Source organism: Mytilus edulis, chromosome 9 (genome assembly GCF_963676685.1).
Source record: "Mytilus edulis chromosome 9, xbMytEdul2.2, whole genome shotgun sequence".
Taxonomy (NCBI): domain Eukaryota; kingdom Metazoa; phylum Mollusca; class Bivalvia; order Mytilida; family Mytilidae; genus Mytilus; species Mytilus edulis.
In genome coordinates, this window is record NC_092352.1 from 47672759 (window position 1) to 47698317 (window position 25559).

The 25559-nt window shown below is 32.4% G+C and overlaps 3 protein-coding genes across 5 annotated transcripts in view; 2 read left to right on the forward strand and 1 right to left on the reverse strand.

The window, feature by feature from the left end:
• LOC139488515 (WD repeat-containing protein 90-like) overlaps positions 1-2300 on the forward strand; it is a 49064-nt gene extending 46764 nt beyond the window's left edge. For both annotated transcript variants that reach the window (XM_071274209.1, XM_071274210.1), the window contains 2 exons: positions 623-707; positions 1546-2300. In XM_071274209.1, the coding sequence (XP_071130310.1) occupies positions 623-707; positions 1546-1700 (240 nt within the window). In that variant the 3' untranslated portion in view covers positions 1701-2300. The remainder of the gene's footprint in view (positions 1-622; positions 708-1545) is intronic.
• LOC139488517 (kinetochore protein Spc24-like) lies at positions 475-19076 on the reverse strand. Its single transcript, XM_071274213.1, has 5 exons — positions 18992-19076; positions 7289-7483; positions 6515-6764; positions 4952-5028; positions 475-3893 (listed from the first exon to the last, which is right to left on the reverse strand). Exons 2-5 carry the CDS (start codon positions 7461-7463, stop codon positions 3787-3789), a joined length of 609 nt encoding a protein of 202 aa, XP_071130314.1. The 5' UTR covers positions 7464-7483; positions 18992-19076; the 3' UTR covers positions 475-3786.
• LOC139488516 (18S rRNA aminocarboxypropyltransferase-like) lies at positions 18714-24850 on the forward strand. Of its 2 annotated transcripts, none has more exons than XM_071274212.1 (6): positions 18714-18779; positions 20805-20997; positions 21627-21820; positions 23047-23226; positions 23538-23607; positions 24583-24850. In XM_071274212.1, exons 2-6 carry the CDS (start codon positions 20849-20851, stop codon positions 24812-24814), a joined length of 825 nt encoding a protein of 274 aa, XP_071130313.1. In that variant the 5' UTR covers positions 18714-18779; positions 20805-20848; the 3' UTR covers positions 24815-24850. The 2 variants fall into 2 exon arrangements, with proteins under 2 accessions (XP_071130313.1, XP_071130312.1); XM_071274211.1 differs by lacking the exon at positions 18714-18779 and adding an exon at positions 19089-19318.
• The last annotated feature ends 709 nt before the right edge of the window (positions 24851-25559 follow it).

The following is a 25559-nucleotide window of genomic DNA, read 5'->3' on the forward strand; positions in this document are numbered from 1 at the left end:
GATTTGTTCCTCTTTTTTTTTTTTTAGCACTTATCCATTTAGGGAATAATGAAATTGTACTTTAACTGATATTTTATCCTATAGGTGTTGAAATATCCTATACTGGTGATTGACACTATGATAACATACTGTAAAATCAGAAATTATTGCATGCATTTATTATTGCGATTTTGTCATTTTAGGATTCAATGCGATTTTAATTTTTTTTACGATTTTGAGAAAAATCCTGTTTAATTCACATAAAATATTTCAAAATGTGAGTTTAAATTATTGCAGTTACAACTTTGTCGCATTTTTCGCAATAATAAAAACCTCTCATTAATTTCTGAATTTACAGTAACACAAAATTACAGGAAAATTACCTTGAAAATGATTGTCATAATTGAGATTTAATACAAGAAAACATTTACACAAGAAACTGTGAAGACAACCATGTAATGATAGTGCACGTAAAATTCAAAGATTCACAAGAAATTTACTGATAATTCTAATTGCTTATTCATATTGCACATTTCAACTACATTAAAATAATCAATATGGGCATACATTTGATACTCTTACAAATAACAGAACACTTGTTTTACATTAAGTTCACTGTAACCTACTTTGTGATGTTTTGCAGGTGTTAAGAACACAGGCTCTGACGCATTGGCCCACATGTATGGACTTAGCTCAGTCTACAGCACTTGTATCTCTTGGAGCAAATGGTAAGTAGAAAAATGTATTTGTTGCCATTTTCTACATATGACATCGATGGCATAACTGTCTTAGTCCAAGTTCCTTCATGCTTTTGTTTTCAAGCAAATTATCAGTTACAGATCTATTTTTGTATATGATTCACATACTTACTGACAAATATGGATTTGGCATATGGATTTACACTTGCATGTACTGATTTTGTTAAGTGTTGTCTTAGGGTCAATTAAAAACAATCTCATAATAATTTTATCAGCATCATTTCATAACATGTCTATTCCTGTGACCTGCATTTCACATTTTCTGTGACTTTGTTTTGTTTCAACTTAAAATTCTATTTCTTTTACAATATATTTAAGTGACATTAATTCACTAGAATCTCTCAGAAGGTACACTACAATTAAGCAACCCTTGGATCTGCTTAACCTTTATTTGAGCCATGAGTGATCAATTAAGTGATAAGGTTATTTGGTGATATTTGCCGCTAAAATAATTATAGACATAGCATAGTCATTACTTATTAATCATGGATTCATTATTTGCTGGGTTCTAATTGTTGTGGATTCCATGGGTACAGATGAACCATGAATTTAGTGTACAACAAAAATCATATAGACCTAAAAGCACATGATGCCTCAATTGTATTATACCACTCTCAGCTCAATAAGCATACATCCCAACTAAGACTATAAAAAAAGACTATTGCCACCAACAAAACCATGGTAAATACTAATAATTCATAAACATAAAAAACAACTTATTTTCAATTGATATATTTATTTACACATATATATACATATTAAGATTGTTTTTATTCTCTAAGTAATGTTTACAATTCCTGTTTTTCAGAACGAGTGATGAAGTTGTTAGATTACTATGAAGGAAGTTTCCAGGATTTTGTAGGTCACAGTGATTCAATAAACTTTGTTAAATTCTCACCAGACAGTAAATATTTATTGACTGTGTCACATTCTGAAATATTTATCTGGGAAGTGCAAGTATGACCGTGAATTATCAAGAAGATTAATAGATTGAGAACTGAATAGTGACTAAGAAGGGGATTCAAAATAAACATCTGTTGATATATATCTGATGATAATCGAGTTGGAGGAGAAAAAAAAAGGAAAGAAAACAAGGTTTCACAATGTTAAATGACATTTCACTTAAGAAGTGGTTACTTTGATGTTAATTTTAAAAACGTTCAAATTAAAATTGCATAAGTAAAAATATGCAAGTGTAATGAATTTCAGTACCTTGTCCTGGTCCTGTATAGTAGACATTTCTCTTTTAGGAGCATTTAGGTATTATTTACCAGTATATATCCTTATATTTTCTGGGTGGTCTTGCCTTTTGTAGTAATCTAAACTATATGTTAAACAATTTTTTTTAAATGAAATATCAGTATGGAGATAATCTCTATTGTTTATAAATATGATCTAAACAATCTTTTATGTGTGACAATGTCTTCTCTTATATTGTATATTATTGCTTCCGTCCACTAGTGCTGTAAAATATATGTTACTGTATACTTAAACAAATGTAATGATTATGTACATATGATGATTAAAATGATCTGTGAATAGATAATAAACTAACTTATTAAAGTACTTTTGTATTTATTTCTAAATATTCATATTGTTGATTTTTTTTCTTCTGATCTTAGGACAGTGCAAATGAATTTAAAGAAAATAGATATTAAAACATAACCATTTCCTTATTTCCTGTCCAAGAGTTCAAAAGTTATTTAAAGAATAAAAGCAGTGTGCCAGAACGAGTACAAATGTATAAAATAGACCAGGTCAAAAATTTAATTGCTATAATTATATATATTTTTTGGTTGAACCTTTCATAAGTTCAAAATTCAGGGAATTAACAGTTACCTGTCATAACTTCATCATTTAAATAACCTGATAGCATGACACTACAATGCATTGTTTTCATATAAACACAACAAAGTATACATAGGGCTTTAGTATGACAAAGCACACTCTGAAAATGTTAGCAGTTTCAATTTTCAAAATTCACTATTAAAAACTTAAGATTACATGTTATTTATCTATATGGCATACAAACTAACATATAAAAATGTCTGTACAGAGGGACTACTTCCTGCATGGTTGAAATTTCTCTGCATTTGTATAAAAAAAATAGACTTCATAGAAAAGAAGCTTATAAACTTATAGCACAAAAATCTTAAAACAAGTTACTCTGTTTTCATGTATAATACATTGAAGAATAAACAGCTGCTCCATGAGTGCATGATACGCACATCGTCTTTTGTGAAAGTTTTATGATATAATCATAAATAGCTTCTGAGAAAGTTTTAAGCAATAACCATATATTGTTTTTGAGATACAGCGGGACATGTGAAAAACACACCCCCCTGTTTTAGTTACAAAGTGCCGTAACTCCAAAAGTTTCAATCTTCAATTTTCACCAAAAGGTATACAGATCATTTGACCAATATAAGAAACAACTATATTAAGTTCATGAAATTTGGATAAGTCCTTTTCAAGTTACGGTGCAACATGTTTACGCAGGACAGACGCCAGACATTTGTATACCATATTATGTCCCGTCAAAATTTTGATGGGTGTATAAAAAGGATATACATATATGGGTTACATTGTAAGTTATTGATATTGAACATCAATATTTTTAAACATGTGAAATGAATAAGTCTTTACATTAAATTTGAATAAAAGAAAAATAATATTCATCCAGGATTTACAAAATCAACTTTTAAAGATAGATTACAATTACTTTTACATTTTGTATGATACAATTTGCTGTTTCATTCATTCAAAAGTTGTTAACACCTAGGAAGGTAAACATCACCCCTAAATAAGCATTATTACTTTCTTAAAATTTCTTAACTACCAGTACATAATAATCTTTAAACATTTTAAAATTTTCTGCATTGTTACATTAATATTTGTATTGTTCATACACCTTCAACTCCTCAGTATAAATGTGTATTTCTTCAATAAATAAAGTTAATAAAAATTGTCCACATGACAGTATATATTCCATGGCAAAGTTTTATATTACTGTTTAAAGTAAAAAAAAATTGTTATATCTTAAATTTGGTCACCAGTCCTCTTCTATCATGTCCCATAATGAGTTCACTATGTCATATTTTGACACTTGTTCCTTGTTGAAGGTAAAAGGTTTTACTTCAGTATTTCCACATACATCTGATTGCAATGTTAAGGAAACATATTAACACAGAATACATATAATAAAAGTGTTGAAGAAAATCAGTGTGCTAATTTTTGTACTGGTTCTTCGCATGAAATTGAGGTCAAGGTTAGATGAAACCTATCAGTCAGACATGTATTCCTTCAAATCATTCCATACAACAAAAATATCTACACCTTATAATTATTTCATAACCCAATTAAACTTTTGCTTACAGTATCTCAGATACAGACATGACAACATAACTTTAACCTTGATCACTGATCCATGAGGTAGAGGTCAGGTGGTGAACCCTACATGAGGGACATGTAAACATTGGGAGGAACATATGTACCAAATAGATATCTGTTTACTTGTTTACAAAATTTGTAAAAAAAAATTCAAGCAGTCACTGAAGATGAAAATGAGGTCAATGAAAATGGACATATGGAAACTTTGTACAATTAAGTACATGTATCTGCATACAAGGTATGATGCATCCAGTATTTCTACATTCTGAAATATGAAGCTTTATACAAATAGAATATGCCATACTGGATTGTATTCCCTATACGTCTCACCTTCTTTAATTTCCTTTGCAGACGAGACAAAAATTAAGAATATTTTTGTTAAAGGTATTCTTGTCTTCCTCATTTCTATAAATTTTGAATAAGATACAAGTTAGTGAAAGTAAAAGAAAATTTAAATTGAACCACTAGGAATCCAGCATTGCTTTTGAAGTAAATATAATTTTGTTTAATTGAAATGCAATGAGGTATCTTATTCCGGCATTACTTGCTGTAGACTTCTTGTAATTTGAAGAATGCCAATTATCATGGACTTCTTGGGTTAGGTGAACCATGAATTTTAATGTTCAATAAAGTTCAAATTTGTAAAGGCTTGTATGCAAACGTTGCAAAAAGATGAAATTCAAATATCCATGAACATGCCATTTTCCCTCTAGCCATAAAAATTAGTACCTACAAAAATAAATATACCCACAATTCAATGATTTTTGCCACTTTTAACATTAATAAGAGTAGGCAATGAAAAAAAATTGTAAAAACAAGGATACAGCCTTTTAGTTCGTTCTGTGGTGTGTCCAACTGCCAGTGTAGGTTGGTAATTAACTTGTACAGTGTGATGTCATGTCTGTAAAGATTAATGATCATATTTTAAAATAGCGATATTTTTTTTATGCAGTGCTCTCCCCATGGCCTTCTAGCATCATGGTAATGTGATGCTATATTTCTTGAGTGTGATGCTATCTGAATTGATTTTCTTATAGGTAGTGCAATGTGATGCTATAAATTTTAGAAACAAGAAGATGGTTTTTCAAATTTCCCTGTTTAACAGGATGCTATATCAACATAGGCACAGTTTTTTTTCAAGTAACAGCATACAGCACCATATATAAAGGTTGGCACAGATCCTCATATAAAATGGGAATTATACCCAAAATCAGGTATCAATTTTAAGTGATAAAAAACTAAATATTGCATTTCAAATAAGGGTCAGTCAGGTAACTGGAACCGCACAATACTTTTCTTTGGCCTAATGGCCATGATGGCACCCACATTCATGTATTTATGACCACTTTTTCCTTTGAGACCATAGATCAAATAAGAACGGAATAGAGGTTAATGCCTTCCAAAATGATGCATAAACACACAATTCTGGAAAGAGCATTATATACATCCCAGGTTATTGCAATGATATTGGAAATGCTCTGGATTCAATATTATTCTTTGAGAACCATTTTTCATGGTTTTGGTACTATACCAGAATAATTTAAGAGTTCAATTTCCTTTTGTTTTGTATGCAGATTTTGGCAAAACCATGAATTCAAATATTCTTATAAAATACATTTTTTTCTAAATCCATGAAAATTGATAACCAACAAAAATAAGTTAATCTACATTTGTTTGCACCTTTCCTGAGTCAGGAATCTGTTCTTCAGTTGTTGTTGTTTGTGGATGTGGTTCATACATGTTTCTCATTTCTCATTTTTTTTATTGATATTTTAGACTGCTGGTTTTTCTGTTTGAATGGATTTACACTAGTCATTTTTGGGGCGCTTTATAGCTTGCTGTTCCATGTGACCCAAGGCTCTGTGTTGTAAGCTGTACATTGTGACTTGGATGGAAAGTTGTCTCATTGGCAATCTTATCGCATCTTCTTATATTAATCTACAGAAACTGTACAGTGAACAAAGTATGAGCTAGAACTCAGCAGCAAGCAAGTAAAATATTTACAGTATGTCTGTCTATGGTCCAAAATACATTGATTTTGGTATTGATATTTTCTATAGTCTAAAGTACCTTGTTTTTGGTATTGATATTTTATATGTAGTCTAAAGTACTTTGTTCATGTTGTTTTTGGTATTGATATTTTATATGTAGTCTAAAGTACTTTGTTCATGTTGTTTTTGGTATTGATATTTTCTATAGTCTAAAGTACCTTGTTTTTGGTATTGATATTTTATATGTAGTCTAAAGTACTTTGTTCATGTTGTTTTTGGTATTGATATTTTATATGTAGTCTAAAGTACTTTGTTCATGTTGTTTTTGGTATTGATATTTTCTATAGTCTAAAGTACCTTGTTTTTGGTATTGATATTTTCTATGGTATAAAGTACCTTGTTTTTGGTATTGATATTTTCTTCTGTTTTTCAACTTCCTGTCTTTCCAGCTCCAATTTTTGTGATTCTTGTTGACATGCTTCCAAATTTTGTTGTAATCTTTCACATGTTGATACAACATTAGCCAGTCCTTCTTTCTGTTGAGAAACTAACTGCTCTAAACTCTGCCCTTCTTGGTTTAGATGTTGGCATGCTGTTTGGCTTTTCTGGTAGTTGGCTTCCTCTGCAGACTCCATTTGAATAACTTCTAAAGTTACAAAGTTTTTTTTTGTTAAACCATGGCATAAACCATGTTACATCATTGGTTATCTTTTATTTTAAATTTGTTAAAAATATAATTTGAAAAAAAAGCCAGATTAAAATTTTACGTTCATAACATTCACTGGTCATAAATACAATATATGCACAATTTTGTTCTAGACAGAGGCTGGATTAGAAGATAACAGTCTGTAAGATAACATGTCACCTCCAAAATTCAACAGAAATGATTTACCGACAAGATATGCTCAAAATTACATAAATTTATATTTACATTCGCAAATGGTCTGATTCTCTGACATGCCTAGTTTTATGATCGGCTGGTTTTGAACATTACTACAACACTTTCTATACTTAAAAGTTTTCATATAATTATTTCAAACGAAATTGGAGAGATAATATTAATTTCTAATGCAATAAAATCCTCTGTTATACATGTTATAGTACAGTAAAGATTTTTTTTTTTAAAAGAAGACTTCACAGGTTTCAGACCCCCAAAAATTAAGCGGTTACCTTGAAATACTTGTTTTGTTTGTGCCTTTTGTATTTCTCTAATTTCTAATATTTTCTGCCATTCTTTAACGATATTGTCAAGTAAAGTATTTTCAATCTTTTCATTATCAATAACTGTTATCAACTCCTCAGCAAGGCGTACAATATACTCTGGTTCATTGAGGCTGTCATCCATCTTGTCAGGCACTCTATGATCTGAAATTAAAAATTAGAATAACATATAAATTTATTAGTTCTTTCATAATATGAGCTGCGTCGGATAGAAATCGACCTTATTCAAGTGCATGTATGCCGTTTTATGTAAAAGACTTTGATTGATTTTGGAACATTTTTTGGTTGATTTTGGAATAATCAAATACAAAACAAGAGATACATTTTGTAATAGTCTTATAACAGTTTAATTTTCAAACAATGACAGGTTTAAAATTTTCCATTGGGATGTTTTCCACCCAAAATAGGAAATCAGATGTATTGATACTGATATGCATAAGGTCGATTTCTATTGGACGCAGCCCATATAATATCACCTTTCAAAAATGAAGGCTTACTACTGTGAATCCTAGTGGAATAAGATATATGTGAATTGCGAGTTAAAAGACACTAAGTTTTTTTTTGTATGTTCTTTTAAAGCACCTTTTGCAATTTAACTGATTAAAGGGAAAGTCCGTGATTTTTTATTTATCATCTAAATATGTTCATCTTAACATAAAAAACACATTCACAAAGTTTTAAATTTATATTCCTTCTAATAACAGAGAAAATCAAGTATTTATCATGTTTATAACATTTTTGGTTGACCTACGTGAGTGGGTTGTGACGTTTAAGGCCGCTTTGTTGAATTCTGGGGAAAAATAAAATCTGTTAAAGTATTATTGCTTATCGACAATTTATGTAATTAAAAGCGCACAGATGATGGATGGTTGTAGTTATGAACCACACTATAAGAATGAAAGAAAATGAATATGCGTATACCGTTTTGTATTGATTGAATAAAACTTCATATATGAAATTATCTAAATATTTTCGAATTAATTTCATAAATTATTGTTGAGATTTTTTCGTAAAATATCTATTGAACACTTTTACTGATATTGAACTGAAAATATTTCTGTTTTATTTACCATTTTTATTTTGATAACAATTTCAATTCAAATTAGGAGTGAGCAGAGTTTATTATTTTGTAAAGTCATTGTATATTTCTCAGTTTGAGGTCAATTCCCTTACCTCGGAGCAATTTAGCCACAGGTGTGAATTTAAGCATACACAAGTATGAATGTTGTTATTTGGAAAGGATAAACAGAAAGGGTACGCTGTATTTAATACACTAAGATGTAATACATTATGAGAATAAAGATGCAATTTATAATTAAATTTTGTAAATTATAAAATTCAGATTCGTAATACCGAAAGTGTATAAAATTAAAATGACACAATTTTTGATTTGAATAGTACTTTCAATCTTTAATCAAAAATAAATCATAAATGTAATATTTCCCAATTTGATAGGGAGATAATACATCTGTTTAATGGACTTTTTCCAGAATTCCATAACTTTTATTTAAATCTGGCGATGTTTAAGGTCATAAGAAACCTCAAATTAAGACTAAAGACTTGTTCTTGATATTTGAAACTCCATGCATATATACGTTTATGAGAGTGATACTTTCTTGTGTCTGATGAAAACTAAATGCCTGCATGACTATAACTTGCCATACGTTTATATTGTTTTCTTAGGTGATCACTCAAATCGTTATTTAAAATTTTTACCCTATGTTCTATTTTTATCCATGGCGGCCATGTTCGTTGGCAGGCACATGGACACATTTTTTTTAACTAAATACCCTAATGATGATTGTGGCCAAGTATATTACATTTGGCCCAGTAGTTTCAGAGGAGAAGACTTTTGTAAAAGTTTATGACGACGGACGACAGACGCCAAGTGATTAGAAAAGCTCACTTGGCCCTTTGATAAACAAATATGTAACACATATACAAACGACAACCACTGAATTACAGGCTACTGACTTGGGACTGGCACATACATAAATAATGTGGCGGGGTTAAACATGTAAGCGGGACAAAAATACAAGTGGACGTGGCCCGGTACTTGTACATCCCGACAACAAAAAGACACTAGAAACAGATCTGAGGGTACTTGCAGTTATCTGACAGCTAGTTCAAAGCTACTAACAACTAATACAGAAAATCATGCATCTAAGACTAAACTATCAATCCGTCGATTTTTTAGTATGAGTACAAAAAACTGACTCTTCAAGGCCAGAAGTAGCAATTGGATCTTACATGTCTTAATATTAATTTAATGCCAAACAGAAAACAATAAACTTGTGGAAAAGATGGTATACCACAAACATGAGGTGAAAAAATTTGTACACCATATCCAGATTTCGACATTTAATGTCCCTTCAGTGATGTTAGGGGGATCGAAACTGTATTGGCCATATTATTTACCTCAATTTAGAATAGACTTGAATTTTAAAGAGTCGAAATAGGATGAACAGATCATATAAACCTAAAGAAAATATAATACAAGCCCAAAAGAAAAAATATAAACAAGTCTAAATTGAAAACAACTTACATGTATGATTGCGTTGGATTATGGATAAACACCGCAATTCTTATATATGTGTGTATGTACATGTAAAAAATAATGTATATATATAATGTAGTAGACTGCCGTGGATAGTAAACTTGAAATTGATAGTAAATAGCAAATACACTTTATTCATAGTATATGTATGTCAGTGTATGATTATACTATACAGAAAAATGTGAAAATTATTGTCCTGTCCCAGAGTCCTTATGAAAATTATGTTAAATTTTAAAACAGTTCTTAACGGAAGTCTTGCGTATGACTTGTAAACAAAATATGGTCGCCTTTATTTTTGATTTCCTCCCAAATTAACCCAAACTGAATAATCATAAGCGTGGATGAAAAATGTGTGTAGGCATGGTACCAGGTCTATAGGACACAAAGGGTTGATGCTTAATTAATTGTGGAAGGAAGAGAAGTCACACACAAAATGAGGTCTACTCATTTCCTAGTGTATATATATTGGATATTTGTTTGCTGACTTGAAATATATTAATCCTGCAATTAGCAGAATCCCCAAAAGTTCACATACATAAGGTTTAAACACCCAGTATGTATTCTCATGTGTAATTGTTGATTGTGTTTGAAGTTAATATATAATTTCAAAATAAGTCCCTAAAAAAGGTGAAATGTTCTAATTAGTTTACATGTCATACAGCCAATTCAGTATATATATTACTCTAAGATAATCTTTTCAAATGAATTATTAACATAGAATAAGAAAATATCCAATTAGAGTTAATTAGACTTCATTATAAGACAAAAAGTGCATCTAAGTTAAAAAGTTGCAATAGACAGGGGGAGTAACTCTAAAATTCCAAGACATCTATAGTGTATAGGAAGTTGATTTTGGAATATTTCTTGACAAATTCGAATATCTTTGCCAATTTATCAGTATTTTATAAATTAAGTGACCTATTATTTATTGTGTATTTAAATAAAATGTAGCTAAAACAGACTGTAGAAGCCAAAGAATCATTATTTGTTCATGAACGTCAAATTACACTTTCAATAATCAATTCAATTTTTTTTTTCATATTAAGCCGCCTTTTCCAACCTGTATAATTGATTTGGATTTACTAAAATGTGTTTTTAAATACTGTATATTATACAAGTGAATCTTTTAGAAAATTAAGGGGAGATTATTTAAACTTATATAAGTATATTTTTTTTTACTTCTTCAAGTGATCAAAAATTACTTGTACAAGTAGTACCCCTGACTGTACTACATGTATGTGCCAGATTATATAATAAATATTAGTTATCAAATGGCCTTTTGAACAGTAACAAAAATATCTGACCATTATGAGGGAGACATGTGTCAGTGAGGACTTCGCCAGTGTCTAATGATTTCTGATATATATATGAGGCACAGTACATGTATACATCTAGGTGACTGATATTTCATGTGCTAACTCCCTAAGGCGGTGTGGCTTAATTTTTTGGTCCACTTGCTTAATTGATCAGTTTAAATTTAAAAGTAGTTTGGATATACATTGGATGGTTATATTATGTTTTGCATGGTAGGGTAAATTATTTTCTATTTAATTTATTATTTTTGCTTGCAGATGACTGTCTCCTCTTCCTATGGATCAGGAAACCAGAAGATGCAGACTTGCTTCAGAAAGATCTTTCCTCTTTGGAAGAATAGGAAAAAGAGTGGCAAATGTGTTTCCACCCAGAAATATGCAGTCATCTGCGTCTTAGGATGACGCCAACAACACCATTGTGACACACTTGAAACAATAGGCAGTGGGAAATACCTTGGACTCCCCATCAGAAAGACCTCACCTATTCAAATCACATCAACCAGACCATGGGAAAAGCCTCAGACACTGGATTATTATGGAGAAATCTGGGTAGGTGTACCCGAGCAAGCCTTAGGCTGTACATGTATTGCCTTTAAGCACAGCAGGTAGAAAAGGTCTTTCCTAGGTTAAACTTTTTTTAATACTGCATATAAAGGCTTTACTTAACTGCGCCAAGCAATTCTTTGAAAACTTGTGTGACAAGGTGCTAGAAAAATAGAGTTTTATATGGGCTTATGATGTTGATCTTGTATATATATAATCAGTATTTCAATGAATAAACACAATGTTTGAATAATATCTTTATTAAAACATGTCCTTTTCATACTATCATATCATGCGTTAAATGCCCTTTTTCATGATTGGCACCCTGCCCTTTTCAAATCCTAGCTGGAACACTGACAGGTCCTGGAACTCATTACTTTTAGAAATGGTGAGTCGGACTCTATATGCACTGTTCTACAATCTATTTTAGGCATAGTCATATAGTAGCAACAGTAATGAAATATCCATCAATTAAAAAATATTTTTTTTAGGAGTATTTGAAAAGCGTGAATATTTCCACGCGATGAACATCTCCTACCATTGCCTACAGATCGATTGAAACAAAAAGTAAATTTTGTTTGAGAATTTGAAATGATACAATATTTCATTACACATTTATTAATCAGTTTGAACAGAATTATCATTTTAGGATGAAAAGCACTTAATTAAATTTTTTTTTATCAATCATCAAAAATATTGATCTACAGCTTGAAATTTTTCAACATCTTTCCGATTTGGATTCTTGCCTAAACAATGTCAACAATCATGAATCTTCTAGGCAAAACAATGTGTTTGGGGTTACCACAGGGACTTCCCCTATATTTCATTTGATTTGTTATATTGTCCCATACATGAGTATATATGGTTTAGGGGTGAGGATTTTGACCATTTCCAAGTTCTCAAACAGGAGGGTGTACGGTGACCCGAGGGACTCCCCCAATATTTCATTTGAATTGTTATATTGTCCCATACATGAAAATATATGGTTTAGGGGTAGGGATCATAACGGTTTTCAAATTCTCAAACAGGAGGGGGTGGGGTGACCCAAGTGACTCCCACTTTATTTCATCTGATTTGTTATATTTTCCCATACATGAATATATATGGTTTAGGGTTGGAGATCTGGGCTGTTTTTAAATTCTAAAACAGGAGGGGTGGGGTGACCCCCAGCGACTCTCCATATATTTCATTATATTTTTCATATTGTCACAAACATGAATTTATATGGTTAAGGGGTGGGGATCTCGACCGTTTCCAAGTTCTCAAACAGAAGGGGGTGGGTGACTCCAGGGACTCCCCCTATATTTTATTTGATTTATTATATTGTCCTATACTTAAATATATGGTTTAAGGGTGGGGATCCCGACTGTTTCCAAGTTATCAAACAGTAGGGGGTAGAGAGGCCTAAAGGACACCACTTATATATCATATGATTTGCTTACATTCAGGTATAATATAATTTAGTTGCATTATTTGTGAAAATAAAGTAAGAATCTTCCAGCTACTTTAATTGACCCTTCAAAATTGAGACAAAATATGGTTATAACCCTTTAAAATTGCAGTAATTTGTTTACACTTTAAAAGCATCTCACATGCATTATCATCATTTATCACTGATAAAGAAAATTTATACTGTGACCATGAACATATATATTGTTAGATATGCTGTTCCCAGCTGTCACATTGTATTGGATTTTGACATTAAAATTTGTCAAAAAGTAATTTTGAGTGTCTGTATAAAATATTTTCTGCTGTTTCTTTCTTTAACATATATCTTTTGGTTTTCAATTCTAGTGTTTATATTCATTTACTATGCATCTATAGATGTATTTTGTCACCTGTCTGGATTTTTTTGTAGTTGATCGCCAAAACCTGGAATTACCCTTATCCTTTTCCGGGATCGGATCCGATATTGTAAAATGTTGTCTTCATGGCAGCCATTTTATTGTGTTTACAGTGTCGTATTTGTCAATCAGATAACATTTTACTCGAATTTACACATTATTTGTCGGTGATTTTCTGTATAAAGCTAGCGTTTGAACAAAATGTACATCCCTGTCATGAATTAATATGAGGCAGGCATTAGGGGACAAAGTCTGTATGATTTTTTTTTTAATTCAAACATATCTTAATTTAAAAACGGAAATACTGTACATTTGTAACGTTTCCGTTTTTGGTTCTGTTGTTAGGGATTTTAGTTGTGACGTCATATGCAATGTAAACAAAGAAACGCTATCAATCATTAGGTAACGTTTTTTCATATCAAGGAATCATTAAAAATGAAATTAGTATTGCGTTCCTTCCTATTTTATATTAGACTGATAAATATATATTTTACTCAAAAGTTTCATGCAAACAAGACCGGAAAAAGGAAGTACATTGTAGATTTCTGCGCAGATGCGGGAATCCAAAACACGACATAAAAAGGTTTGAAAGATTTTGAGTTCATTAGTACAATGAAAATTTCGGGAAAATTTTATTGATTTTTCTACTGTTATTGGGGACTTCATCCCCATATAATGATGAAAATAAGTTTTTAAATCGTTTATTTGGAGACTTTGGTGAAAAGGTTTGCAAAGTAATTTCTTATTTTCTTTCAAGTGGAAGGTGACTCCGTTGGGCGTAGCTAGAAACCAAGTCAAAAGTGGAAGGTTGCGGACCTTGGACCATCGCTAATTTGCAACCCTGCCTCCAAATTGAAAAGATATGAAAATTTCCTCTTCTAATTTGAAATTGCCGCCAACAGCATGAACAGTTGAACTTATTATATAATAGACTACTGACGTTGTACTACGTATTGATGACAAACAATATTCCTTTGACTTTTGCCATTTGGGAAATCTAAACTACTTGTCTTAAAGAGATTTTCGGCGATTAAATATTTCATATATAATTGTTCTTTGACATCTAAGCCAAAAGCACAAGTCATAATAAACTACACAAGGATTCCTAATGAGCACTACTTCCTATGTGTAACTTCAAAACTTTTGGATGATTCGACAATCATTTAAGGTTTTTCTGGTCATATTTTTTGTAATCCAGAATAAAAAGTATTAAAAAAGTGTTCAATTAGTTATAACATAGTAGCCAGCTAGATAATAACAATGGCAAGTATTTCAGCATTTATTGGATGGAATACAAATCTAGGGTGCTCGCATAATGCAGCTTAACTGTATAAAAATGATGTGTCCAGCTAGATTTTCATGCATCGAGGATGCTTCTACGTGTCTTAAGGAGAACCCTGCTTCTCCATATACTGATATATATAAATTTTAAAATGCTATACCAAATTTAATATTGATTGTTTTGTTTCAAGTTGTGGGCAAAATTGCTATATCAAGATTTCCAATTAGGAGCCTCCATGATCCTCCATAGTAGTCCAAATAATTATGACATCTTGAAAGGCTATTATATTTTTTTTCTTTCACACCTTTCAAGATGTCATAATAATTTGGACTACCTCCATAGGGGAAATCCCCTGCAAATACACCTCATCTCTTATCCCGGCTGCTTGAACTTTTGATGTCAAAATTTTACAGGAGCCTGTGTGATATCCAGTCATCCAGTAATGGTGAATGATGAAATTCCAGCCTATATACTCAAAGAAGCAGCTGAACACATATCATCATATCTGACCATACTTTACCAGAAATCTTTGGACACTGGAATTATTCCTGACGACTGGCGAGCTGCCAACATTGTCCCAGTCTTCAAAAAAGGAGAAAAACACAAAGCTTCTAACTATCGGCCAGTCTCATTGACTTCAATCTGCTGCAAACTATTGGAACATATTGTTCATAGCACCATCATGGATCACTTTGACCGCCACCAGATCCTTTGTGACCATCAACACGGTTTCAGATCCAAAAGATCTTGTGAAACACAACTCCTGATAACACTAGACGAAATTGGCAAGAATTTAGACCAGGGAGAACAGACAGACATCATCCTGCTTGATTTCTCCAAAGCCTTTGACAAAGTGCCCCACAAGAGACTCCTCCAAAAAATGGACTATTACGGAATACGTGGAGTAACACTCAAATGGATACAAGACTTCCTAAGCAAGAGAACACAATCCGTATTGCTTGAATGGCACAAGTCTGGCCCCCTAGACGTCATCTCAGGGGTGCCTCAGGGAACAGTCATCGGACCCCTATTATTTCTGGCTTACATTAATGACCTGCCACAATCAACATCTTCTGAGGAAAGGTTATTTGCAGACGATTGCCTAGTTTATAGAAAAATAAAGAATGTAAAGGATAGCGATACACTCCAAGACGACCTTAACAAACTCCAAGAGTGGGAATCACGATGGCAGATGAATTTCCATCCTGAGAAGTGCATCGTGATACGGATTACCAACAAAAGAAACCCACTGATAAGGAACTACCAACTACATGGTCACACACTATATGCAGTCGAGCATGGGAAATACCTGGGAGTCACCATAAACCATGACCTACAGTGGAAGACACATATCAACCAGACGGTAGGCAAAGCATCAGGCCTAAAAAAAAAAAATTGTGTTTCCGGTCACCCGACCGACCGTCCTGCAGACCCCCCGACTCAAAAGTTTTTAAAGCTGATGTGGGAAAAAAAATAATTTGTATACCTACCAACCGTTTTTTCTGAAAGAAAATAAAAAAATTCTAAGTCCCTCAATCTTTTTATCGCCCCAAAAGAAAACAACGCTAATTCTAAACTCGAGGCTTATTTTTAGAATGTACTGGAAAGTGGAATCTTCTTGGGTAATTATATATGCGGGAACATGCGCAGTAGTTATTTTCGTTTGTCAGTGTTTGAACATGGCAACACAACGCGTCCTATTCAATGTTCAACGTGGAAAGTGTGACCATTTCGCAGAGAAAAAAATATGTCTAAATTTTACAGAAAGTAACACCTTTTTTGACATTAGCAATGAAATTCATCCAATGTCTAACATAGATGAAAAAAATACACAACACAAATTTTGTGCTCGGCCACCGGCAAAAATGACTGGACCGAGATTGATGACAATAACACAACTGTTGGAACAATGCAATCTTTTGGAATTAAATTTATCAAATTTTCATGCCAGACCCTTCTTCAAAATGAACCTGATATTAATCCATCTGAAACTGGTCAGCCAATCAACGCTTTAGACATTCTGGTGAAAAGCCACAGATGCTTTGCCAAAAGAAAGTGTCCTGCCAGGTACAGTGTATATAATATATTTGTCTATCTGTAGGTTTGGGATGATGTTTGGTTCATGTTCCTATAAATGAATCTGCCCCACATCTTCTCAATTTCTTTCTCTGACAATCCCAAACTTTTGGTCCTGAAATAGGGGAATTGGGTTTAAAAGGCTAATTTCCTAGGGGAAGTGCTGCCCCAATTTTTGTAGGTTTGGACTAGTTTTTTTTTCAGGGGTATTTTAAAAGGGGTAAATTAAAAGTTATTTCAGGGGGATTTTAAAAGGGGTAAACTAAAAGTTTAAACATGAATTTGACATTAGTACATACAGTGTATGTATACAAGTTATCATATATAAAATACAAAAGAAAATGAATGGATAAGGCTGATAAAAACTCACACAATAATCTTGAAAACAAAACCGAGACAGCAATGAAGCATAATATTATAAAAAAAAAAAAAATCCCTACCTACCGTCCCTTCAAAATTTCAAGGGGGTGATCGGAAACACAACATTATTTTTTTAGGCCTCAAGGACAATAGGCTTTCTGAGAAGGAACCTAGGACGGTGTAAACCAGAAGTCAAAGCTAACGCCTACATCACCATGGTCAGACCAACCCTGGAATACGTCTCAACTGTATGGGACCCTTACCAACATAACCTTGAAAAAGACCTAGAACAAGTACAGAGAAGGGCAGCTAGGTTCGTGTACAATGAATACCAAGACGTATCCCCAGGTTGTGTCAGCTCCTTAATGGAGAGACTAAAATGGGAGCCTCTTAAAGATCGCCGCTGCAAAGACCGACTCACCATGGCATACAAGATCGGCAATAGATTGGTGGATATTGACCCCTCTAATTATTACAAACCCGGAGATTCAAGAACCAGAGGAGGCCACCGCATACACCAACAGCGCACTCTAAAAGATTAATACAGGTACTTCCTTCTTCCCAAGATCAACCAGGGAATGGAACACTCTACCGGAAAAAGCCACAACAGCAGCTACACTAGAAGAGTTCAAGGCCAGCCTTACCATCCTGCCAGAGGCCTTGACAGGAGCTTCACACACCTAGATCTCCTTTGACCCCAGATGTACATAGTTTTATTTGTAAATAATTTTGCTGTTAATAGTTTTTATTAAGTGAGGAGGGAAGGCCTCATGATTTCACGAGCAAGAGTCGTTTATACACTCAAAAAGAGTCTGACTCTGTACTGAAAGAAGAAGAAGAAGAATGGCAGACAAATAGCGATAAAGTGTATAGTGACAGTTAGCAGGTACAATACCTGTAAGATCGTTGTGGGGCTCATATGGAAGGATCCTATCATTTTTAGCCCACCCTATTTTGGTACACTTTCAAAACTGATACAATCATCAATCCTGCATGATTTGGTGCAATATTTCACACAATTAAAAAGTTATATAGAAAACTATTTGTGTCCTCATCAATTTCTTAACTGATACATGACTGATTCCCAATGACGGTCTATACTAATTTTAAAGGCTTCCACAGTTTTTGATGAAATAACTTCGACTGGTAGGTTATTCCAATCATTAATAATTCGTTGTGAGAAATGTCTTAATCGAAAAGAAGTGTTACATCTAGGTTTTGCTGATTTCCAATTATACAATACACCTTATTGCTATTTGTCCTCCAATTTACTGGATATCACACAGGTTCCCGTAAAAATTTGACGTCATAAAACAAAATATCTGATGCCACAATGGAAAAGTGATTGTTGTATGCGTCAAAAGTTCAAGCGGCAGGGTCAGCCGGGATTAGGACTTCAGAGCCAGAGTGAACACCATCTCCTAGACCCATCAACATCTGAAATAGACAGCAGGATAAGGAAAGGGTAAGGTGCGAAAGAGTTTTAAGATCGCACGGACCTCATACCTAAATTGACATGATTTGTACTTTCAAGACGTCGTCATCGACAAAATTATGACAGGATTTCTATTTTATTTAGCCCTGATCCTACATGTGCCCTGTTTCTCTTTAATATTACTTTTGTATTATTTAGGTTGTGTTCTACCAGGAATATTATAACTATGCACTGAATCTCACCAAAATCTTTTGAAAATTTCTTTGTTTTTTATTTTGATTTTCAACTTCCCGCTTTGATTCTAAATCACAAGTCTAGCCGGACACACATTCCGGAATAAGATATTTTGATCACGTGATGTACAAAATGGTAGACGAAACGAAAACATGCTGATTTTGTTTGCTAATTGTTAATAATGGGGAAATCATATAGGCAGAAGAATCACGGTGATAAATCTGAAAACAAAAGAAAAGAGAGACAAAGAGATCGACAGAAGTCGGAAATTGACTTTCTTCCTGGTGCTGAAGATGGATATGCTTATGGGTTTCAAGGGAATCAAGATGAAAATGGTAATTCACATGTACTTAAAGTTGATAGTTGTCCAATCTGAGAATGTAGAATTCTTGAAATTCCAGAGCTTTTATCACAGATGATGCATAAGTTTGTTGCTTCATAGTAAACAACCCTGTATCTATAAATCTGTTAATATTGTAAAGTTTGTGGGTTTGTGGATCTCATTGGGATCTAAGCGTGACGCGGGAATGCCAATTTTTTTTATCCGTGTGACACGTTAAAGTCAAATTATTGTGCCATGAAAATGGGAAATGAAGTCTAGTGGGACACAGGAAATTACAAAAAAAATAAAAATTGCTCATGTATACATAATGTAAGCGGGATACGGGAATCTGACAAAACAGTAAGCGGGATCTGGGATCAGAACCCCCCAATGAGACCCTCTTTATTGGTTCTTTTATTTATTTCATTTACATTATTATTTTTACATGCCCGTTTAAGGCACATATTACATTGTATTATGGTTTTTGAATGTTTTCCAAAAAAAAAATGATTATTATTATCATGATTGTATTATTGCTTTCTGAATTTTTCATTCATTAAATTTTAGTGACGGTATATAAACAAACCTTGCATTAGTATTCAAAATGGTTATTTTGTTAACTTTACATTAAAAATGTACCCTACCAAATAAGTTTAACTGCTGGTAAATTTAAAAAACAACTAACTTTAAATCGAAAAAAGATTTTTTAGTGTTAATCATTGATCCTGAAAAGGTTAAGAAGAATATTGGTATACAATGTACTTGTTAATTTACTGGCCTTGAAATTGAGAACTAGTTTTCTCATAAAGTCTGACTTGAATTCTAAACAACCACTTATATCAGATCAAGCTATACTGTGGATTCATTTATTTTCGTGGGTACCAATTTTCGTGGATTAAGGAAAACTTACATGTTCGTGGATATTTAATTTCGTGGTTGTGCTAAAGTCTGCATACAACCCTATAGAAAATTTGTTATTCGTTGAGCATTTAATTTCGTGGTTCATCTGTATCCACGAAATCCACGAAAATTGGTGACCAACGAATAATAATGAATCCACAGTAGTTAGATTTTGTTCATCAGACTGTTCCATCTTTATTCATTGTTCAAACTTATTAAATTGTTAAAATGTCATGCAATTTTGTAGCAGCTTTAATCATGTTAATCAGAGACTCTATAGAAATAGATTGTTCTTCATATTAAAGTCAGAACAAAATATACTGCATGTACTAAGTGAGAGACATTCCATTTGAGATGCAGATTTATGATTGTGGTAGGAAACTGATGATCCTTACTTTGATATATTGACCAGCAAATAATCATGATAATTGGTTATAAATGCTACATTTACCACCAACTCAATAGTTTGCTTTATATTGTTGTATTGCCTAACTTTGATATCAAGATATTATCCAAATAACTCCTTGATATGAGGATGTTTATCAAGCATGTCAAGAAGATTTATTAAAGTTGTAAAATTTTCTTCAATATTTTTACAGAAACCAATGATCAAGTGGAATTTAAGTTTCCATGTCCATTGGCCATGTGGGATCTGGAACATTGTGATCCTAAAAAATGTAGTGGCAGAAAATTAAGCAGATTTGGATTGGTCCGTACTCTGAAGCTGAAGCAGAAATTTGGTGGTCTCATACTAAGTCCTATGGGACAAAAGTGTGTATCACCAGAAGACAGGTAAAGCATACATGTATATTATTTCATGGGCATTAGAAATTTTGACAGCATTCAATCATATTTTTCAGGACTACTGTTTCAGTGATAATTATGGTCAATTAGATATAACTGCAGAGGGTGTCCTAATAGTTTTCTTGGTTACCATTAAAACCATATGAAATAAAATAACCAAATAGTTCAGTGGACCATTAATAATTACTTTTTCAGTATAAATATTTTTTACCACTTTCTCATTAAACATGTTAAAGGGGTTTCTATCTCATTTATTAAAAAAGATAGTGTTTGTTTTTGTACTTTTCTTTTTTGTTATCAATTGAAAAAAGTCATTTTGAAGTTATTTTGAAAATTGTTTGAAGAAAAGTACATGCATTTATTTAGTTATAAGGAATTATAGGACAACTGAAGAAGGATTGAATTTATTGAAATTTTGCTAATTAAATTTCAGAAGGTCAGTTAAATCCCCATGGTATGAACACAGTCAAATGTTTTATCAATCATTCCACAATTTGGCTACTTTTTTTCAGTAAATAGCATTAGAATATAAAGTTATAGATATGTACAATGTTTGTCTTAGAGTCAAAATTAATGATTAATGTTTGAGCTGAAGACCTTACTTTTTTTTATTTTAGAGATATTATAACACAACATGGTCTTGCTGTTGTTGATTGTTCCTGGAACAAATTAGAGGAGACACCATTTGCAAAGATGAAAGGAGGGTATCCTAGACTTCTTCCATACCTTGTTGCCACAAATCCGGTTAATTATGGTCGTCCATGCAAATTATCTTGTGTTGAAGCTTTTGCTGCAGCTTTTTATCTTACAGGTAAGAGGGTCTACATGGGGGTCTTAATTTTGGTATCATTTAATTTTTTCTATACCTTTTAAAAAAACACTCATTCTGCAAAATTGTCATGAAAGTGATTGTACAGATAAAATGTTCACTACAAGTACCTTGTCTATCTGTCCATTCTGAAAAAGCATACATGATTAAGGAGAACAGGAAAGACTAACAGGCTCAGAGGCAGAATGATTGTATATCTGTATCCAGGTTGGGTGACATGTCTTTCTGCAGACTATTTTCTTGTTAACTAACGTGAAAAAACCCCAATGTATTTGACAATTACAAAATACCTTTGTTTTCAAAATTCCAATAGGGAACATACTTAACATATATAATTGTATAAATAAACCAATTTTTCAAGACGTTTCGGCCATTGGCCTTCTTCAGTTCTTTATTTTTCCTCTCAACTACGTAATAACATCTTTTCAATGATTGAAAAGGAAATACAAATGCAATGTCAGCCATGTAGTTGAGAGGAAAAATAAAGAACTGTAGAAGGCCAATGGCCGAAACGTCTTGAAAAATTGGTTTATTTATACAATTATAATTACAAAAAATATAAAAAGAGGAGATGCTATATGATAGTCAATGAGACAACTAGCTAACTATGTCAAAAATATCTGAATTTAAGCATAAGCAACTCCGGGTCATCATACAGTCATCAATTAAGAGCAAAACCCATATACCATACAGCAAGTTATAAAAAAAACAGAAACGGTTTATATTCATATTATATCAACATGTTCTCATACATTACTGTTCAGTGTTAGCCAAGGCTCCGTGTTGAAGACCGTACTTTGACCTTTAATAGTTTACTTTAACAAATTATGACTTAGATGGAGAGTTGTCTCATTGGCGCTCATACCACATCTTCTTATATCTATATATGTTTGTAATAGTTGCCACTGGATATTTAACATCAGTTCAGTGTTCTCCCCAGACATTTCATTTAGCATCCTTTTAAAAGGTTAATTTGAAATACCATCCTGTTTCTCAAAATTATAGCATCACATTCATAACAAAACCTATAAGAAAATCAAGTCAGATAGCATCACATTTAAGAAATATAGCATCACATTACCATGATGCTAAAAGGTCCTGGGGAGAACACTGCAGTTTATCAATCCAAATTTTAAGAGATATAACCCTGACATGTTAACTTGTCACTCAGCATGTTTATTATTATGTGAACTTTATCTTTTTCACAGGATACAAAGATCTGGGTTCCAGACTGTTGGATAGGTTCAAATGGGGTCATAATTTTTTTGAAGTAAATGAAGAATTATTAGAGAAATATTTAGCTTGTAAAAATAGCATAGAAGTTGTGGCTGCTCAAGATGCCTACCTCGAACAGATAACAAAAGAATCAGCTGAACGGAAATTAGAAGGTACATTTCTTATTTTCACATAAAATTTTCCTTCCAAATAGTTTGAAAGAAATACAAAAGAAGAATGAGAATGAAAATCATCTTTTTCTTGTTTCCTTTGGAATATACATATCTCATCTTTTGTCCAAAAAAAATGGGGTCAATGTAACAATAATATGACCTATCGATTTGATGCAAACAATAGCTTCAAATAGCTGATTGGAATTATACTGAAAGACAGTTGTTTCCATATAATTGTAATGTTCATAAAACATATGTTTTTAAATGCCACCATCTTTTTATTTTCATGTATATATCTTTTTGTTTTGTAGATCTGACAGATATAGATATGAGTTTAGATGGGTACAATCCAAACAGATGTCAATGGCCGCCATCAGAGAGGTACATACTTCTAAGTATTCAGTTTTACATTTTTTTTACTCAAGTGTATAAACTACAAGCACCTTTGCTGCATTTGGGTTTGTAGTTTATTTCTGGGCTTGCATGTTTTTCAAACTTGACAAAGTAAGCTGGTTCGTGATGGTTGAACAAAAAATGTACAATACCTTTCTTAAAATTGAGAATGGAAATGGGGTATATGTCAAAGAGACAACAACCCGACCAAAGAGCAGACAACAGCCAAAGCATAAGCATATATGTTGTATATTTAAGCTGCATGTTGTATACTTTGAATGCATAATATTGGGTATATATAGACTAAACCTGTTTTATGCAAATGTTCCTTTATCATATTTGACATATTTATTTGGTTTTATGTAAGGTGATGTTTTAGCTTCATTTGAATAATTCATATGCTGTTTTAGCTCAAAGAAGGGCTTAAGTGGCTTAGTGGTCTTAATAAGTTCAACTTCTGTATCACTAGCTGAGGTTGTGAGTTTATACCATGCACATAGCAGGTGTGTTTAAGTCTGATCAGAATTGACTAGGCTTATCAGTTGTCCTGCTGAAGGTTGTGGTTCTCTCTCTGCTTCCCAGACCAAAAATAACCAGACTGCCATGATGTAGCCAATAGTGCTGGAAGTGGTGTTAAACACAAATTATCAATCAATTATATTGGCTTAAGGTAGATTTAAAAGCTATCCTAATTGGGCATAAAAAGAACCAAAAGCTAAGCCAAAACAGAACTTATAATAAACATGCACAGGATTTACTGTTTCTACAAAATTTGTATACTGTACCAGTATTAAGTTCAATAAAAATTACTAAAAACAGTTAACTCAAAAACTTTGCTATTTTTTTATCATTGCAAAAATTGCTAAAGGGTAGGGTTAACATAAAACTTGCATGGAGGTGTCTGCAGACTTTAGGGAGTTAAAAAAAAATGAATTATTACCTTTATTTTTAATCTATTTATAGTTCAGAAGAAGAAAGCAGTGAAGAAGAATCTGAAGAAGAACAGGATCATGAAGACAGTAAAAAATCTGACATTGACCCAGAAACTAAAGATAGTATTAGTGAAACAAATGATAGTGTGAAATTATTAACAGAAAATTCAAACGATAATCCTGATGAAAATAGTACTGCTGATACTGAAAAAAATGTACAGACAAATTTGAATAAGTTGACTTTGAATGATGATTTAAAGTAAAATTTGTAAATTAGTGCAATAAATTATTTGAATTTGTCTGATTTTATCAAGTCTCTAACAAATGTCCAAATATATTACAAGTTAGATGAGTGACTTTATAAATGCAATGGTATGAATACATGTACAAATTTGTAGTCAAAATGTTTTTCAACACAGAATAAATTAATTCTTTCGAAATTATTCCTATACCATGAAGACCTTGAATTGTCAGTGATTTTGTTCATTAGTCCCCTACCGACGAATTCAGAAGGGACTTTAAGTTTGCACTCTGTCCATTCGTCAGTCCGGCAATTCAGTTTTCAACGCTTTTTTCTTCTGCTTGAAGATAATGGTTTGATATTTGGTATATTGTTTTATCATGACAAGTTACAGATCAAATTCGAATTTGGTTCCGATCTGATGATTTTGTGCAGAGTTTTGTCCTTTGACTTAGAAAATTGACTAAAATAATCAGTTTTCAATATTTTTTTGTCATTCTTGAAGATATTGATTTGATAATTGGTATGTAGTTATATCATAACATGTTACATTTCAAGTTTGAATTTTGTTCTGGTCTGATGATTTTGTGCAGAGTTATGGCCTAAGAAACTAAGAAAATTCACTCAAATAATCAGTTTTCCACTTTTTTTCATCATGCTGGAAGATATTGATTGGAACATTGGAATACAGTTTTATAATAACAAGTTACAGATCAAGATTGAATTTTGTTCTGACCTGATGATTTTGTGTAGAGTTATAGTCCTTG

What these genes read in the sequence shown, in the direction of transcription:
- LOC139488516 (XM_071274211.1), top strand. Translation starts at nt 19,165, where the DNA reads ATGGGGAAATCATATAGGCAGAAGAATCACGGTGATAAATCTGAAAAC. An exon ending in TGCAGCTTTTTATCTTACAG is followed by an intron (nt 21,821 to 23,046) that starts GTAAGAGGGTCT and finishes TCTTTTTCACAG; the next exon opens with GATACAAAGATCTGGGTTCC. An exon ending in CAATGGCCGCCATCAGAGAG is followed by an intron (nt 23,608 to 24,582) that starts GTACATACTTCT and finishes ATCTATTTATAG; the next exon opens with TTCAGAAGAAGAAAGCAGTG.
- LOC139488517 (XM_071274213.1), bottom strand. Translation starts at nt 7,463, where the DNA reads ATGGATGACAGCCTCAATGAACCAGAGTATATTGTACGCCTTGCTGAG. An exon ending in AACAAAACAAGTATTTCAAG is followed by an intron (nt 6,765 to 7,288) that starts GTAACCGCTTAA and finishes TTGTAACTTTAG; the next exon opens with AAGTTATTCAAATGGAGTCT. An exon ending in ACAGAACGAACTAAAAGGCT is followed by an intron (nt 3,894 to 4,951) that starts GTATCCTTGTTT and finishes CATTGCAATCAG; the next exon opens with ATGTATGTGGAAATACTGAA.